Consider the following 18,378-nt stretch of genomic DNA (forward strand, 5'->3'; position numbering starts at 1 on the left):
AAACCTCAAAAGAAACAAAATCAAGACAGAAAAACGACTGTGTCCTTGAAAAAAGAAGAACAGGTCTGTACTTGGACAACAACTTCAAGCAATGGGCTCTGGCGTTGCCGTTAGAATGGTGGGTGAGTTTCGACGCTGGAGACAGAGGAATGTTGAAGATGGTGATCGGGGGGGGGGGCTCGGCAGAGAGAAAGCAAGGGTTGGGGATCGGGGGGGGGGGGGGGCTCGGTAGAGAGAAAGCAAGGGTTGGTGATCGGGGGGCTCGGAATGAATACTTTGAAAACAGAATGAAGAAGAGGGAACGTGGGAAAAAATGGAGAGAACTTAACTTTTATAAAAGGGTATTATGGGAAATCTGATTAAAAAACTGGGTATAAATAAAAAAAAATTGAAATATGGGTAAAAATATATAACACACTGAAAAACTGGGCACACAATCTAATTTCCTCTCGTCCAACTTACAACCTTGGGCCCATGAAAGATTACATACGGCCCAGCCCGATTGGTTTAATCTTCAAAATTATTATTTTAAAAAAAAACATAAGAAGACGAAGTAGAAGAAGAACATAAACATAAACATTAAACTTTATGTGCATTCCTCGGTAGCAGTCGTTGCCCTTCACAGACTCACTCAGGTAACGGAACCAAATATCATAGTATACTGCTGAACCTCTACACTTTACCGTATGATCTATCTTTCTTATAGCTATTTCCCCTTTTCCATTTTCTCTGCTTACCTCTTGTTCTGGGTTTCGATTATTTTGCCCTTTCAATGTTTGATTTATTGTCTCTACGAGAATTCACTGTATCATGTTTTTCATTTGTCATGAATTTGTTGCTCAACAGCTCATGTTTCAAATCTGTGTGTGAATTTGGCAGAGACCCAGAAAACAATGCCGTCTCTGCAAACTGCGCTGCCCCCTGAACTTGCCAACAATGCCATTAGAGTTGGTTCCATAACTTTTCTTGTTTTAAATTGGAATAGTTTTCTTGAAAATGCATAAGCTTGAATTCCATCTTTATTGCTTGTAGCTCTACCGGGAGTGCCTTCGCAGAGCTAAGTATATTGGTCACAGGGTAATTTCTTTCTTCAAAATTGATTTTTAATATACATATATATTGTCTGTCTGTTTAATTCTGTATTGAGTAAGATTGGTGTCTTTTGTTAATGATCTCTCACTGGTTTATTAATTACTCATTCATGGAATATTAGGAAAATGCAGAACAATGGTATTGACCATATATCTTTTAAATATTGAAATTAGCTAATTTAAATCTTCCTTGTAGAAAAACTAAGCACCAAGCTTGTGGTGTAAACTAGTTCACTGAGCTAGTGGTCTAAACTAATTGATTTTTTTCATTATTTAAAAACAAAATGGAGAAAGGGTCCGAGTCAAATTGCTGTAAAAATAACTACTTTGAAGTAAGATATGTGGATCAGATTAGCTGAACAATGCAGATCTATTACTAGTATTAGTAAGATTGTTAAGTATTTGAGGCTGAGCTCTTTCTGATTTTTTTTATATTAATTGTCCTTTTAATATGAGTTAGCATTTAATTATAAATTGATATATGTTTCTTCTTTTTAATTGTAACTGAGCAATTCGAGACTTTCATTGGACTCATGATGCAGCAAAATAATACTGAACTTCTCGTCGAAATGATAAGGCAGCAGTTCAAGAGAAACATGCATGAGACAGATCCAGAGAAAATTCAAAAGTTCAAGGATGAGTAAGTTTGCTTTGCCTGGTTCCTAGTATATTATTTATCTGCAGCTTAAAGTTTGGTCTGGTCTTGATCACAGCAATTGTTACACAGTTTATTTTTGTGTTCTGATATGCAGTGCAGCAAGGGGGCTTATAAATCACATATTGTACGAGTCCGAGAAGATGTCTGGTCGTAAATTCAGCAAGACTTCTTGATGTTGTTCGACTTTGTATCCATGAGATATTTTTCTTGTTTATTTTTCCGATTGAGATTTAGCATGAGAACAGAGTAATAATGGTAAATGTAGCTTTCTTTAAGGCTATTTTGTTGTGGAGATTTTATGAAGTGCCTTTTTTGGATAAAAACCAAAAGTTGTTACATTATGAAGTTATAATGATAAACAAGCCAATTAGGCTTTATATTTGTTACATGCTTAGATAAGAACACCCTTAAGATATACTGAAATCATCAAATGGGGTTCGTGTGAATCCATAGTTTCACAAAGCTATAGATACGATCTTAGTGAAAATAAGGCATGATGAGGGAACATCCTTGTTTTGAAGGAATTGTTGAGTAGTTCTCCCTTTTCTGGAAGAATGTGATATTCAGAACGTTCATTGCAAAAAAGGGAAGAAAAAAAATCATTTAATGTTACTTAGAATCATCATAGGTAGAAGTTGTGGTACAAAATAGCCTCCCTTGAATGCATTTTGACAAATATGAAACATTTTACGATTATACATCCACAGAAAAATGAAGAATAGAAAAGTTCCTGCATTTTCAGACAACTCTCATTCTAATAATAATAAGGTCTCATTAAGTCAGACAATATTTCCTATGGTATATCTTTTTTGGGGGGTTTGCTAGTGGTGCTTGAAATTTCATTTCACATCTGAGTTTTCGGTGCTAACCACTTTTCCCTAGATTTGATTGTTTTAGTTCTCCGGTTCTTGGACTAAAAGACCCTCTTCCACTAAGCCGAGGACTCAGCTCACTTGCACGGGGGCTATGCACCAAGTCTGATTGCCGTGGTATCTGCAGACTTTGCAAACGTTTAAAATCCTTTGATGTTGTTGCTGTGGGGTTTGTCACCAGGCTTTGCACGCGTCTGAATTCCTTGGATGGTGTTGAACCAGAACTTGTCACCCTGAAACTGCACATACGCCTGAACTCGCCCCGGCTTCGAGTGATTATGCCATCAAACACCTCTCCCTTGTCAGCAAACGAAGCTGTTCTTCCTATCTCCCCATCCTTGTATGAGAAAAACAAGAAAACTAAACTTTTTTGGAAAGATATATATTGCATTGCACCATACAACACATCAAGGCAGTTTCATAGAAGTAAAGCATATCAATGTTATTTTAACTTATTTGTTCATGCTATGTAGCCTTAACTTCTTTGGTATTACTCATGTTAAAAAATATAATTAACTAAAAAAATGGGGGATATGACTGATAGCTTACTGAAGCTAGGCTGAATGATAAGGCGGGTGCTTCCTCATACTCGGCAGCATCTAAATCTTGAAGATGTACACTTTTGAAAAACTTGGGCAAAATGTACTGTCTCACAGGAACTAGAAGCATGATCATTAATGGGAAAAGAACCCCAGCCATAGGAACCCATGTAATCCCAAAACAAACAAGCAAGTAAGCAGCTTGGAAGATTGTAAACGCTGCAATCGTCTTGTAAGGTACAGTCTCAACAAAGGTGGCATGACATTCCTCAAGCACTCTGAACAAGAACATGGATGCAAGTAAATTAATTCAATTACCAATAAAATGGGAAAGGACAACGAATGGATGAGTAATTGAAACAAGGAAACAAAGACTGAAGAAGTTACTTGTGTCTTCTGCTTGGAGCTATGAAGAGCAATAAAATCCTTTCCCAGAATTGGTTACCCGGTAAGCTTTCTATGGCCATAAAGGCAAAATAGCCCCAGAGAACTGAGGTTGGGATCATTTTCAGTAAAGGCATTGCTGCAAGACACCCTGCTACCATTGTAGATTGAAGCAAGTTACTCACACGCTGTTCTTTCACCTCGACTGGCAATAAATCATCTATCTCCTTCTCAATATCAAACATTGTCTCATCAACTGGAGCATCTACGGTGCCTGTGCTTGAAGCTGCTTGAATTGTTGAGTTTTTAAATTCCTTTAATCCCTGTAATTAAAAGAAGTTTATGCTTGTAAAATCAAAACCGAGTACTAATAAATAATGACCGATGACAGAAGGTATCACAAAATCATCCTGGCCTGTTGTTTTGCAGCCATGTTTGAATACAGTTTTATGCCAAAACAAAATACCATACCATAGCTGAAGCTTGATGGTGAAGTGGGCTTTGCATCTGCTGATATGCTTCTTGCATGCTTCCATACACTTGCCCCAAGCTTACATCCTTACTCATACATTTCTTGGCTGCAGCTACTAATCGACTGCGAAGCAACTGCAACAAAACCAACTAGTTATCGAGAGGATCATAGTACAAACCAAATATCTTAATTATGTGAACTTTGGCATTTCAAGTGTTTTATTAAAGATAAGAATAAACTAAAAAACACTGGCCACTCATGCATCTGTGCACAACAAATATTTTTGTCCCTCAAGTTGATGTATGTACCTGTTGCTTAAGCGTGGCTAGACTTTTCGTGTGCATAGGAGATTGTGGAATTACTCCATTGGAAGGAGGAATACCAATGAGACCACATATTATGACCTATCATACAAGGGAAACCCCATAAAATTAAATATAATTTCCATGATAATAGAATTAACAATGTGAAGAAATTTTGTCAAGGTACTGAGTTTGCATACCATGAACCCCAATAGAAGTAAATCATAATGGTATGAAGGTGGTTTTCTCAGATTGAATTCTTTCTGTTGAGCAAGTTGTGAGGCTACACTGTGGTCAAAATAATACAGCACTGCAATCATTGTTGCTGGAATGATCGCTCCAATTATATAAATGACTGGCACTTTTAGCATTTCCTGTAATTTTTAGAGAGAAAAATATTGGGAACCTCTTGCTGTCTGAAGGTAAAACATTTGACAGACATAACAACAATCACATAGCCATACCGTCACAACAGTCCAATTCTCATAAGCGCCTGGAGACCATGGATTTGGACTAAAGAGGCGCCTAGGGATTTCCTTTGGAACTCTTTTTCCTGGGGCATAAGACACAGCTGTCCAGACCAAAACCATGAAAGGCACACCATAATCCGCTATGAAGCCTCGCATCCAACCTGAGGAAAAATGAGCATAAGCTCCATATGGTTATATGATTTTATGAACCTTATTAGCAGCATTGTTCATTAGCAATGCCTTCAAAATACTATTAACTTGATTGTTAAATAAGCATCCTCCTCTTCTACTTAATAGCAAGGAGATAATCAATCGATGTCAGCTTTATGAAATTCATATTATATGATGCTTATGTATTGACTTCATTGCCTAGTCTTTAAAAAGTTCCTCAGATAACATCACATTTAAATGTTAATCATACTTACCAGACCCATACCGCCAAGATCTTGCTTTTCTGGTCTTTAATGCAGTGAGTAGAAGACCAAAGGACAAAACCAAAGCAAACATCCCATTTGCAAATATCCATGAGGGTTGATACTCAATAGACTTTGGGTTTTCCCTTTCGGGGATGTAAAACTCGCCAACAACTCCCTAACATTCACAGTTCAAAATAAAACTTAGCAAATAATGAAAAGACAGAGAACTTAAAGTATAAATTGTTAGCCACCACCACCAGAGAAGTAAGATGCAATCACAGAATTATTTTCCAAGTAAAAGATAAACTGAAAGGAGAAAGATGTACATTACCTTTATTGCTTCCTGCATGAAGAGCAATGCAATAAGAAAGCCAAATAATTCGCCCGCAAGACGAGTGAACCTGCTTATTAGGGTGCAAGCCCCTAGTACAGCCAGCAGGAATAGCAATAAAGCTGTCCACACACATACCCTACACATAAAGATAAAACAATAAATCAAAGGAATTTCCAACAAAAGACAATAAGGTGGACAAGCTGAGAAAATGAAAAGACATACCATCCCGACCATGCTAAAAAGAGCTCTGGTCCCAAATCCGGTATGTTTTTTGCAAAATTGAACATGAATGTGTACATAATCACAGTAGGCTCAGCAACTCCAAGAATCAACAAAGGCTGACCACCAATTATGGAGTGGATAATTCCACATAAAGCAGTAGATGCTAAAGTTTGAACTGCTGTGAGAACTCCCTCTATCAAGAATAACAAAACTTATAAGGAGAGTAAAATTCATTGATCTCTACTACACTTGCATACAGATTCATTTTTGTATGCCTATTAGCATAGCTTTCAACTGTCCAATAGGAATCATGAGGCATTCAAGAGAAGAAAAAAATATGCAAAAACGGACTAAAAATAAATTCAGAATATATCATTATTACCAGTATTTCTGTCCAGTTGTTCTCCAAATGAAATTACTGGAATTGCTGAAGCAAAAAATATATATGTAGTGGGGGCCAAAATCCTGAGAAAACCAAACAGGTCAAGAACAAAACACTAAACAAATAAAATTGACAAATACAAAAAATGCATACTCTCAATCAGTAAGTAAACCCTGTTTATGAAAACTACAGTTGAAATTCTTGGGAAGCAGAATATGTTTACCTGTAACCTGCTCTGAGACCACTAGTCCAGTCTTGTTTGTAACACATCAACCGCCCTCGAAGATCATTCTTGATTCCTCGAAATGGAACAAACATCTCTTCCATGTTTTCGTCTTCTTGCATGATTAATCAGTGAGAGAACAAGAATCTGAAGGGGAAAGAAGAAGCTAAGTATAGATGGAATGACAAGTAAATCTACAGGAAAATAGCATAGATTTAGCCAAGTCAACCAAGAATATTGATTCAAATAAACCATAAAGTTGTCAAACTAGTTCAGATATACTCAGATTTATGCAAATCAATCACACCCAGAATCCAAAATCTCCATAACATTGTACCAACTAGTCACAGAGGACAAATACAGGCTTGTAGGCATCCCAAGCTAAATACTTAGAAGAGCAAGTACTAGCAAGTATTCAAAAGAAATTCTTTTTGCTTTTTGCTTGTATTAAAGCTTTTCACCTTAAGAAAAATGTGTAGGAACGGTTAAAAGGGTAGACTCCAAAATAAGCCTGGAAAGTATTGAGAAGAGAACTGTGGATTTGATGCTGATGGCAATGTGGGTCACAAGGGAACGAAAAGGAATAGTAGATTTGATACTGATGATATTGTGGGTCAAAAGGAAATGAGAGGATCATCAAACACAAAAGAAAAAAAATAAAATATATAAAGAAAAAAGAAAAAGCCACAAACATATCTAAAGATAAAAACTAAAGGAGGCTGCAAAGTACCAATAAAGAAAAGGGAGAAAGAAAAAAATGTAAAGCATGCACATTTGAAAGAAAGACTGCAGATTCAAAGTAGATACAAGATGTAAAATAGTTACCTGCTAAAAAAAATGTATTCTTTTTCTGGGTTTGAGTTGGAGAGAGCTGATAAAAGGTGACTCCTTTTCCTTTTTCAGCACTGCATAAAACCAAACCCACTGTTCTTTACTAGTTTTACAAATAGTAGTAGTGGTAGATATTGCAAGCTGGCCTGTAAATATGTACCCCACTCGTAACTATTATTACACATCTGCCTCTATTAAGTCTATATTTGTTTAATCATATCTGTTTGATTATTAAGAAGAAAAGGGAAACAAGTAATATTATTATCATTGTTGAAGATTTCTCTTATAAATAAATAAACAGATCTTTTTGCTTGTTGTAACTTGTAAGTATAATGTTTTTGTGGTAGATGTTCCCCTTGGGAACTGAAAAGAAAACATTTTTATTTTATTGTTTGAGTAAAGAAAACATTTTTATTTTAAACAATAAGAAAGATATTTATTTTACTAGGAAAGAAAATAGATGTGACAAGAACTTGAAATGCGGTGGCCGTCACAAACGACAAAACAAACGGATTCATTGTACCAATTTGAGGTTGGAAACAGCTGATTCAAGTTATGTTATGACCGTTGACCAACCAAATTATCTAATGCAAATGTAGATGTAGTGCTTCAAGGTGGAGAATGTTTTATGTTTTTTTTTTCGTGATCAGAAAATGATTAATTACAGGACAGCGTATATTCCGTGATATAAGGGCAAATTTGAAAGAGAATTATATTTTTAAAAAGGGCTTTTTGCAAAATAAGATATATATTTTTAATAATTATTTTGCATCAAAGTTTTGTTTTAATAATTTTTTATCAATTGGTTTTTTAAATGGGACTTTTTCATAATTACCCGTTTTTAGACATACTAAACTAGATATATCCAGCATCAATATCTTAACTAAATATACCCACTTTTAAAGTTGTGATTCATATATTACCCTTACTCATACCGGTTTTATAGTTATAACTTCCTCTTCGATCGAACGATTTCTCCTTCTCCCATAGATATTCCACCACCAGCAATTTTCTCTTCACTGCACTGTTGTTCATCAAATTTCCTCTTCTGTTCCTCTGCCACAGCCACTCAAATCTGCTTGGTGAGTTCTTCCTCCTTGCTTGAGACTAAATTTCTCTCTTCCTCCTTTCTCAATTTTTATTTTTTTAAAATTTTTTGAACTGTACAATCATACATATAAATTAACATTCATGTGTGTATAAAAATTTAGTGAAGTTAAATGAAATTGAATATTCCATATTATACATAAGTTAAAATGTCTTCTAAGTGTTTGTTAAAATTACTCAATAAAACTGTGACTATGATATTGCAAAAAATCTGCCATTGGGATCATTATCATTATCATGGAGAGTTTTTCTTCATTTTCACAAATTTATAGTGCTAGGAGTTTGTTGATAAAATGCCTCTATGTAAACTATAAATTTCTGGTATAAAAAAGAGTTTGTTGATCTTTGTTTATATGATTTTTGGTTTTATATATTTTTATTTTAATGCTACATTTGGCTCTTTGATTTGGAATTAAATATACTGGAATAAATTCTTAAACTTGTCTGATGTTTGACATGTGTGTTGGCCATTTCTGGGATCATTATTGTTGTACCTATTTGTCCAAGATTGTTGGTTTAATTGATTTTATATTTTCTATAGGTTTGTACTTGATAGAGCAAGCCTTGATCTAAGAAAACAAACACATGCTGCCAACTTGAACAAAGAATTAGATTTTATCCTAACATTAAAGTTGAAGGTCTGTAGCTTGAACTCAATGAAAGCTTTCGTTGATTGGCATGAATATGTTAGATATTATACTAAGGTTCTATTAAATTAATTTAGAGTTTGTTTTTATATAACTGTTTACCTAAATGAACAACTGGGTTTGGATAAAGCTGTTAAAAAATTGTTTTGGTGTATTAATGAAACTCTATAAATACAAAGCTCAGTAGCTCAATCCATTACTTGATCAGAGCTTTTATCAAACACTTTCTATTCTTTAAATGCTATCAGCCAAAAACATTAATCCTCTTCTTCAGCTTTCCCTTGATTCTCTTACTTTCTTGATTATTCAATGCCTTCCGACACTTCTCACAGAAATGCTCCAGTGGTAGAATCTCCCGCCCCTCCAATGAAAACTCCTTTGTCTGGCTTCTCTGCCCTCACTGCTCAGCTATTGTAGAATACAGAAGGATTTGTTTGTCTTGACTAGCTTTGGCATATGTTATTGCACATTGTAGTTGAACAAGCAATCTAACCTTATCACCCAAAGTAAAGGGTTTTGAATTGGCAAGAATTATTTTATCTTCAGCATTTCTCAATTTTGATTTTAGTATGTTTGTCTATGCAACAAGCAAGTCATTAAATTTTGCATTGCTCCTTTCTAGCTTGCTCAAATAATTTTCTTTAGCCTTCAATTCTTCCTTGGAACCTTCAAACTTAGCCAAGTAGCAGAACTTTTCAAACTTAGTTGGGGTGTCTGCAATTTACCAAACAAATGCCATGAAACATTTGATCTAAGCCATTTAAGGCTTGAGGTTTAAATTTTAACGCAAGTGGTTTAAATTTTAAGCATTGTGGTTTAAATTTAAAGCTTAGTAGATTAAATTTCAAACCTAGGGGTTTAAAGATACTTGGTTTATAATTTAAGCTTAAATTAATAAAAATTTATAAATTGTGGTTTAAATATGATGTCATTTAAGCCTTGTGGTTCAGATTTATAAATAGTGGTTTAAGTTTTAAGAAATTTGGTTTAAAATTATAAAAATTTTATATTAGATTCATACATTACATTATATAGATTAAAATAGAGTATGTTTATAATTTAAGCCTAAATGAATAAAACTTAAACCTTGTGGATTAAATTTTGATGACATTTAAGTTTAGTTGTTCATATTTTAAGATATTTAAGACTTGCAGATTAAATTTTAAGGCAAGTAGTTTAAATTTTAAGTCTTGTGGTTTAAATGTAAAGCTTAATGGTTTAAATTTCAAAACTAAGGGTTTAAATATACTTGATTTATAATTTAAACTTTGGTGGAGATATCAGCCCTCTTGAAAGGCTGTGGTACGAGAGTTTGAGCCTCTCATATGCTCATTTGTAAATCTTTCATTGTTATTAATAAAGTTGTTCTTGAGAAATTTCATTATTGGATTTGGAAACTAAGATATAATTGTTATTACCTAAGAATAGCATCTTATGCAAAAAATCTTTCAGCTCTTTATCAAGCAATCTGACCTTATCACCCCAAAGTAAAGGCTTTTGAATTGGCAAGAATTATTTTATCTTCAGCATCTCTCAAATAGGATTTTAGTTTCTTTGTCTATGTAACAAGCAAGTCATTAAATTTTGCATTGCTGCTTTCCAGCTTTGATCTCAGCCGAGTAACTAAACTTTTTAAACTTACCTAGAGTGACTGCAATTGACCCAACAGCTCTTTTGAAATTCCCACTGAAACCACAGCCATATTATCCACCACAAACAATTTTTCCCGAACATATTCTGTTTCATCTCCCATGCAGTATACTTGTTCTTCTGATGAGACCAGCCTTTGCTTTAGCACTTCTTCAACTTGTCTTATTTCTGTCATTTTCTTTTTGAGATCCATTTCTCTTGCCAAAATAATTTCCAGCATCCTCAAAAATATGTCTTTGTTGTTCAGCACATTGAATCCTAATTTTAAGAACAATGTTGTAAATTATGAAAGTATTAGTTTAAATTTTTAGCCATTGAATGTTTGAGGTTTAAATTTTGTTGTAAAATAACATTATTATCTTCATCTTCACGATAAAACATCTTTTGCATTACTTTGATTCTTCTTATTGAGTCACAAATATTATTGACACTTAGTTTTGCAAAAATTGTGTTTGCCTTGAGATGAGTGAAGTTAAGGCAAAAAGTATATTGAATTGATTTTTTTTTTTAATTTCTATCCAAGATAAAGCAATAAACTCTCATGGTTGTGTTATTTTTTATTGCAGGAAATGGATAAGATAATGTTATTTGTAGTTTTTAACGGAAGATGAAATGCAAACAACAAATACATTGATCATGAAGTGAAAATATTGATGGTGGAAAAGGATACCAAGTATGTGGAATTGGTAAACAAGATATACAAAGAGCTCAGATTGAATGAAAGATTGATTTCAACAAACTTGATTTTTGATGCAAATATGGATACAAGCAAAGGAATGAAGATAGAAAATGATGAGAATTTACAAGTTTATCTAAACTTGAACAAGACTGTGGAAGAGTTGAAAAAATGTCCTCTCATCGTTGAAGTAGAACAGAGAAATCAATCCATTTCTTTGCCAAGAGAAGCTAGCATTCCATCTGCTTTAGCAAGCAATGCAACAAGTCACAGTTTGACTCTCATAGACCCCAATACGAATATTGCAAGCACTAGCAAGATGAAGAGCGCCTCAACACAAGAATCCAACAAAATTACAGAACACGGGCAAGAAGCTCAATCACCTCTCCATGTGTTGCCGAATATGGAGATTGAAGACATAAGACTCAATTATGTTTTCAAGAATAAGACTGATCTAAAACATACACTTGCGAAAATAGCCATCAAGAAACACTTTCAGTACAGAATTCAAAAATCATGTTCAGAAGCATTATGGGAAAAATGCATAGATGAGAATTGTGGCTGGTATGTACGTGCAAGAAGCTCAAAAGTATCAGACTACTTTCGAGTTATCAAATACCATAAACACCACACATGCTCCTTAAATCACAGAAATTTTGAAAATAGACAAGCAAGTGCAAAAGTCATCAGTAGTTACTTCAAAGAGAAGTTTCGTGACCCAGGATCAACCTATCGACCAAGGCAAATAATAAGAGACATGAGAGATGAACATGGGGTAGGTGTAACATACAATAAAGCTTGGAGAGCAAAAACACTTGCAGCTGATGATGTTAGAGGGTCAAATGAGGAAAGTTATGCATTGTTGCCTTCATATTTGTATATGCTACAGTTGGCCAACCCAGGAACTATCACAAGAGTATGTAAAGATGAAGAAGACAGGTATGAATAATATTTATGATTTGCATTCCTATATTAAAGGCTTTACTGATTACAATCCATATCTTACATCTCTAGGAATTGGTTGTTTTTTTATTTAAATTTTACAGGTTTAAGTACATGTTTATTGCTTTTGGGGCTTCATTAGATGGATGGAAGCAATGTAGACCAGTTATAGTGGTAGATGGAACATTTTTAAAGACGAAATGTGGAGGTACACTGTATGCAGCTTGTGTTAAAGATGGAAACAATCAAATTTTTCCGCTCACCTTTGGAATTGGGGATTCAGAAAATGACAATGCATGGATATGGTTCTTTACAAGACTAAAAGAAGCAATAGGAGAACGAGAAAACTTGTGCATAGTATCTGACAGGCATAAAAGCATCAAAAATGCAGTTGAACAAGTGTATCCTGGTGTATATCATGGAGTTTGTCTTTATCATTTGAAGCAAAATCTAAGGACTAAGTTTAGGGGATTACATGTGCATGCCATATTTGAAACTGCTTCAAGAGCGTACTCAGCTCAAGAATATTATTCTGCCATGGCTGAATTACAGAAAATTAGCCTTGAAATGACCACTTCTCTTTTGGAAGCAAAACCAGAAAAATGGGCTCGGCCATTCTTTCCAACGAAGAGGTATAACATTCTTACAAGTAACATTGCCAAATCTATAAATGCAGCAATTGTGCATGCGAGAGAATTGCCTATAACGTCGTTAATAGAAGCTATAAGAGAGATGCTTCAAAGATGGTTTTCAACAAGAAAAGAAGCAGCAATCAACCAATTTGTTGAGGTGACAAAATGGGCAAATGATGAAATGGAGATCAAACTTGATGTGGCATTTCGAATGAAGGTATGTTATTAAAGTTACATTTATTTTCTTTTTGTTTGGATTTTAAATTTATTGCTTAATAATTGTATTGTTTCACAGGTAGATGCAATTGATGCAATGAAATCTAGTGTCACATATGGTGATCGAGTGTTTGTTGTCGACTTGGAACAACATATGTGCACATGTAATGAATTTCAACTAGAGGGAATTCTATGTGCACATGCTATTGCAACAATTGAAAGCAAGTACTTGGAAAAGTACAAATTTTGCTCAAATTGGTATAAAAATTCTGTTTTGAAAGAGACATATGCAGGATCAATTAATCCTCTTCCAGATAAAGATGATTGGAGTGTCCCAGATGAAATTATAGGAGATAGCATGAAAGCTCCAAAATTCAAAGTAAAACAAGGACGTCCCAAGAAAAAAAGAATTCCATCAACAAGATAATTTCCCAAGCATGTTCGAACAGTCAAGTGTGGAAATTGCGGAATATTGGGGCATAATAGAAAGAATTGTAAAAGCCAACCAATTCTAAAATAAGGATAACATTGAGTTGTGAATTGCATACATATCATGATCATTGAGATTGATTATTGTCCTTGAGTATAGTGCATTATGCATGAAAGCATGAACTGTTGTTATCTGTTGCAGACTAAAGACTATAAAGATGCAATGTTATACATATTTGTTGCGTTGTGGACTTGTGGATAAGAATGTTTATACATTTATTATAGTACATTTGTTTTTTATTATATTATTATCTATTTAATTTATGAAAAATAGGAATTGATATTAGTGAGAGATGAATTTGACAGAAAAAGGTTATAAAAGATGGAAGATTATCATCTTTAAATTATGACAAATTTATCAGTTAATCTTATTTATTTAAGGCTTGCGATTTAAATTTCTAGGCAAGGTGTTTAAATTTAAAACATAGGGGTTTAAATTTTAAGCTTAGGGGTTTAAATTTAAAACATAGTTGGTTAAATAGAGTTGGATTATAAATAGAGCTTAATGGATAAAAATTTGATACCATTAAGCCTTGTGGTTCAAAATTTGATTCCATTTAGCCATGTGGTTCAAAATTTGAAGCCATTTGCATTGTGCTTTAAAGTTTTATGAAAGTGGTTTAAATTTAAAGCTTAGTGGTTTAAATTCTTAGGCAAGTGGTTTAAATTTAAAGCTTAACAGTTTAAATTTAAAACTTTGTTGTTTAAAGATACTTGGATTATAAACCCTTTAGGCAAGTGCCATTTTCCCCGCCGCGGCGCACAGAACCTTTAGACATTAGAGCCGCGGCGCTCAGAATGAACCAAAAAATAGCAAGTAGTTGTCACTGGGCGCCGCGGCTCTAATTGATATGGGCTGCGGCGCACAGTCACACCTAAAAATAAAATATATAATTTTTTTTTTTTTTTGCCACTAACAATTTCTGGTCTAAAATTTTTGACGAATAAAGAAAATAGGTTTAAATTTAAAGGTTTGGGTTTTAAAATTAAAGTTTAGTGGTTTAAATTTAAAAATAATTGGTTAAATAGAGTTTGATTATAAGTAGAGCTTAATAGATAAAAATTTGATACCATTTAGCCTTGGGGTTTAAAGTTTAAGGCAAGTGGTTTAAATTTAAACTTTAGTGGTTTAAATTTAAAACATTGAGGGTAAAAGAGACTTGGATTATAAATAGAGTTAAATGGATAAAAATACATAAATTTTGGATCAAAATTTTATAATATTTATCCTTGGGGTTCAAAATTTGATGTCATTTAGCTTAGGGGTTCAAAATTTATAAATTGTGGTTCAAAATTTGATTCCATTTAGAGTTGTGGTTCAAAATTTGATGCCTTTTTTATTGTGGTTTAAAGTTGTAGGCAAGTGGTTTAAATTTAAACCTTAGTGGTTTAACTTTAAAACATAGGGGTTTAAATTTAAAACATAGTTTGTTAAATAGAGTTGGATTATAAATAGAGCTTAATGGATAAAAATTTGATACCATTTAGCCTTGTGGTTCAAAAGTTAATTCCATTTAGCCATGTGGTTCAAAATTTGAAGCCATTTGCATTGTGGTTTAAAGTTTTATGAAAGTGGTTTACATTTAAACCTTAGTGGTTTAAATTTAAAGCTTAGTGGTTTAAATTCTTAGGTAAGGGGTTTAAATTTAAAGCTTAACGGTTTAAATTTAAAACTTAGTTGTTTAAAGACACTTGGATTATAAAAATAGCTTAATGGATAAAAATTTTAATTTTGAGATCAAAATTAGATACCATTTACCCTAGTTGTTCAATATTTGATGTCATTTGGTTTGAGGTTTACATTCTTAGGTAAGTGGTTTAACTTTAAAGCAAAACAGTTTAAAATTAAAGCTTAGTGGTTTAAATAGACTTGGATTATAAATAGAGCTTAATAGATAAATTTTTTAAAATCGCGATTAAAATTTGGTGCCATTTTCCCCGCCGCGGCGCACAGAACCTTTAGACATTAGAGCCGCGGCTCTCAGAATGAAACAAAAAATAGCAATTATTTGTCACTGGGCGCCGCGGCTCTAATTGATATGGGCCGCGGCGCACAGTCACACCTAAAAAAATATATATATATAATTTTTTTTTTTTTTTTGCCAATAACAACTTCTGGTCTAAAATTTTTTACGAATAAAGAAATTAGGTTTAAATTTAAAAATAATTGGTTAAATAGAGTTTGATTATAAGAAGAGCTTAATAGATAAAAATTTGATACCATTTAGCTTTGGGGTTTAAAGTTTAAGACAAGTGGTTTAAATTTAAACTTTAGTGGTTTAAATTTAAAACATTGAGGGTAAAAAAGACTTGGATTATAAATAGAGCTGATTGGATAAAAATACATAAATTTTGTATCAAAATTTTATAATATTTATCCTTGGGGTTCAAAATTTGATGTCATTTAGCTTAGGGTTCAAAATTTATAAATTGTGGTTCAAAATTTGATTCCATTTAGAGTTGTGGTTCAAAATTTGATTCCATTGAGCCATGTGGTTCAAAATTTGATGCCTTTTTTATTGTGGTTTAAAGTTGTAGGCAAGTGGTTTATATTTAAACCTTAGTGGTTTAAATTTAAAACATAGAGGTTTAAATTTTAAGTTTAGGGGTTTAAATTTAAAACATAGTTAGTATTAATATTTGTTCTAATAACTTAATATATGCCTCTCCCTTTTCATTTTCTTCTTCTTATTCTGTTGATTTCATTCAAGTATGGCTCCATCTATTAGATAGTATTGAGGGAAGGGTTTTTAGGGGTTTTATTTTATTTTTCATGAGATTGGGAGAGTTTTTTTTTACACTGGCAAAGCAAGAAGCAGAAGGAGATTGAGTGTGTGTCTAGGTAGAGATTCCATTCCATAGAGGCATTAACAGTCAAACATGGATGACAATAAATGTCCACTTCTGACATGAGCAAAACAAGGACTGAATAAAATGAGGAGTTGAAAGTGTCATCAGGCATTTTATTATGTTTGTTTCCCACCTAAAGTTGAAAATAGAAGTTGGAAAATGACTTGTGTAATCTCCACCTCCATATGTCCAATACCTACTAATCTAGTCTAAAAAGCCTCACCCCAAACCCCGCCATCACTACCAAAAAAAAAATTACTAATCTACTAAGGTTTGCAAATTTTTAAGGAACCAACAGACACATTGTTGGTGGGACAAAACTCTGAGTCAAAATCTTCTACTAGAGAATTGAAAGTAGCATCTGAGGTTGTTAAAGAAGATAAAAGGCTCAAAAAGAAGCTCGGGCAGTATATGAAGAACTGTAGTTCATGTTCTCTGGTAAACTGTAGCTGCAAGAGTGATAGGGCAAGCAGTAGAAGCAGTGCAAGCAACAGAAATGGATATGTGCACTCAACAGCTTATGGCAGGAACCATAATTACAAAACTGTCCTATGTGTATACCACAGGAGAACAGAAAAAATTAGGAAAGAATTAAGAACTAGTGACTTTAGTTTAATATGATATTTTTTGTATTTTAAACCTTGAATCTAGTTGGCTATATTCTTTATTTTGATTGGCTGAGCTATTTTATTCTTTATTTTGTCAATTATGAAGAAGAAAGGATGATCATTCCTTGCTTTTGACCCCACTTCTTCCTGTTTAGAACTTGTTTGTTGAACGCATCATCTCTTGAGACTTAAAGGATTAAAACTTAAACCTTGGAAATTAAATTGTAATGCCATTTAAGTTGATGGTTCATATTTTAAGCTATTTAAGGCTTGCGGTTTAAATTTTAAGGCAAGTGGTTTAAATTTTAAGCCTTGTGGTTTAAATTTAAAACTTAGTGGTTAAAATTTCAAAACTAGAGGTTTAAATATACTTGATCTATAATTTAAGCCTAAATGGATAAAAATTTATATATTGTAGTTTAAATTTGATGCCATTTAAGCCTTATGGTTCAAATTTATAAATTGTGGTTTAAATTTTAAGCCATTTGTTTTAAAATTATAAAGATTTTGTATTAGATACACACATTACAATATATAGATTAAAAGAGTATTTTTATGATGTAAGCCTAAAGGATTAAAACTTAAACCTTGGGGATTAAATTTTGATGCCATTTAAGTTTAGTTGATCATATTTTAAGTCATTTAAGGCTTGCGGTTTAAATTTTAAGGCAAGTGGTTCTAATTTTAAGCCTTATTGTTTAAATTTAAAGCTTAGTGGTTTAAATTTAAAATAATGCTTAAAATTTAAACTACAAGACTTAAAATCCAAATCATGTCCCTTTAAAATGTAAACTGCAACGCTTAAAATCTAAACTATAACTCTTCAAAATGTAAACTACAAAACTTAAAATGAAAAACACTTGGCTAAAAATCTAAAACACAACCTATAAAGCATAAAGGTTTAAAAACTCTATCTCATATTAATCACTTAACTTTTTAGCCACTCAACTTTGCATGCCATTTTACAAGTCAATGAGCTTTTCAGAATTTCAATTTCTTTATTTTGAAACTCATTGCCCAATTTAGAAGTTCAATCTTTATTTTACAAGGCTAGCTAATGATGTCATTAGGGAGGCATTGTCTGTGTATGAATCACTAGGAGAATTAGACAAACAAGAGGCTGCATATGCTTATATTTAGCTAGCCTGCTACCAGAGGGATTATAGTTTGAAGTTTATAGAGACAGGTCACAAGAAAAGTAACTTTGGTAAATGTGAAGGCAATACTCTCGTACAGGGCAAGTAGTATGCATCTGTTGCTGGAAGGAACTAGCAAAAAGCAATGGACTTTTATGGTCCAAAATCTCATCCCACCATGTATCTGACCATATTGATGGACAGATCAGACCTTCTATAATGCCTTTCA

The 18,378-nt window shown here is 33.2% G+C and overlaps 2 protein-coding genes across 7 annotated transcripts; one reads left to right on the forward strand and one right to left on the reverse strand.

Annotated features, from left to right (window-relative positions):
* Positions 1-517: 517 nt before the first annotated feature.
* LOC133819604 (uncharacterized) lies at positions 518-2,135 on the forward strand. Of its 2 annotated transcripts, none has more exons than XM_062252893.1 (5): positions 518-635; positions 880-947; positions 1,033-1,077; positions 1,634-1,731; positions 1,844-2,135. In XM_062252893.1, the coding sequence occupies exons 2-5, from the start codon at positions 894-896 to the stop codon at positions 1,920-1,922; spliced, it is 276 nt and encodes a 91-aa protein (XP_062108877.1). In that variant the 5' UTR covers positions 518-635; positions 880-893; the 3' UTR covers positions 1,923-2,135. The 2 variants fall into 2 exon arrangements, with proteins under 2 accessions (XP_062108877.1, XP_062108878.1); XM_062252894.1 differs by having other exon boundaries at positions 535-635; positions 847-947.
* A 204-nt stretch (positions 2,136-2,339) lies between these two features.
* LOC133819603 (probable boron transporter 2) lies at positions 2,340-7,396 on the reverse strand. 5 transcript variants are annotated; one of them, XM_062252888.1, is made up of 13 exons: positions 7,191-7,396; positions 6,366-6,512; positions 6,143-6,225; positions 5,761-5,953; positions 5,536-5,674; positions 5,214-5,379; positions 4,783-4,949; positions 4,519-4,692; positions 4,325-4,420; positions 4,016-4,150; positions 3,548-3,867; positions 3,171-3,438; positions 2,340-2,958 (listed from the first exon to the last, which is right to left on the reverse strand). In XM_062252888.1, exons 2-13 carry the CDS (start codon positions 6,485-6,487, stop codon positions 2,614-2,616), a joined length of 2,208 nt encoding a protein of 735 aa, XP_062108872.1. In that variant the 5' UTR covers positions 6,488-6,512; positions 7,191-7,396; the 3' UTR covers positions 2,340-2,613. The 5 variants fall into 5 exon arrangements, with proteins under 5 accessions (XP_062108872.1, XP_062108874.1, XP_062108876.1 ...); XM_062252890.1 differs by lacking the exon at positions 7,191-7,396 and adding an exon at positions 6,827-6,975; XM_062252892.1 differs by lacking the exon at positions 7,191-7,396 and adding an exon at positions 6,703-6,813.
* Between the last annotated feature and the right edge of the window lie 10,982 nt (positions 7,397-18,378).

This window comes from Humulus lupulus, chromosome 2 (assembly GCF_963169125.1).
Source record: "Humulus lupulus chromosome 2, drHumLupu1.1, whole genome shotgun sequence".
In the NCBI taxonomy this organism is placed as follows: Eukaryota; Viridiplantae; Streptophyta; class Magnoliopsida; order Rosales; family Cannabaceae; genus Humulus; species Humulus lupulus.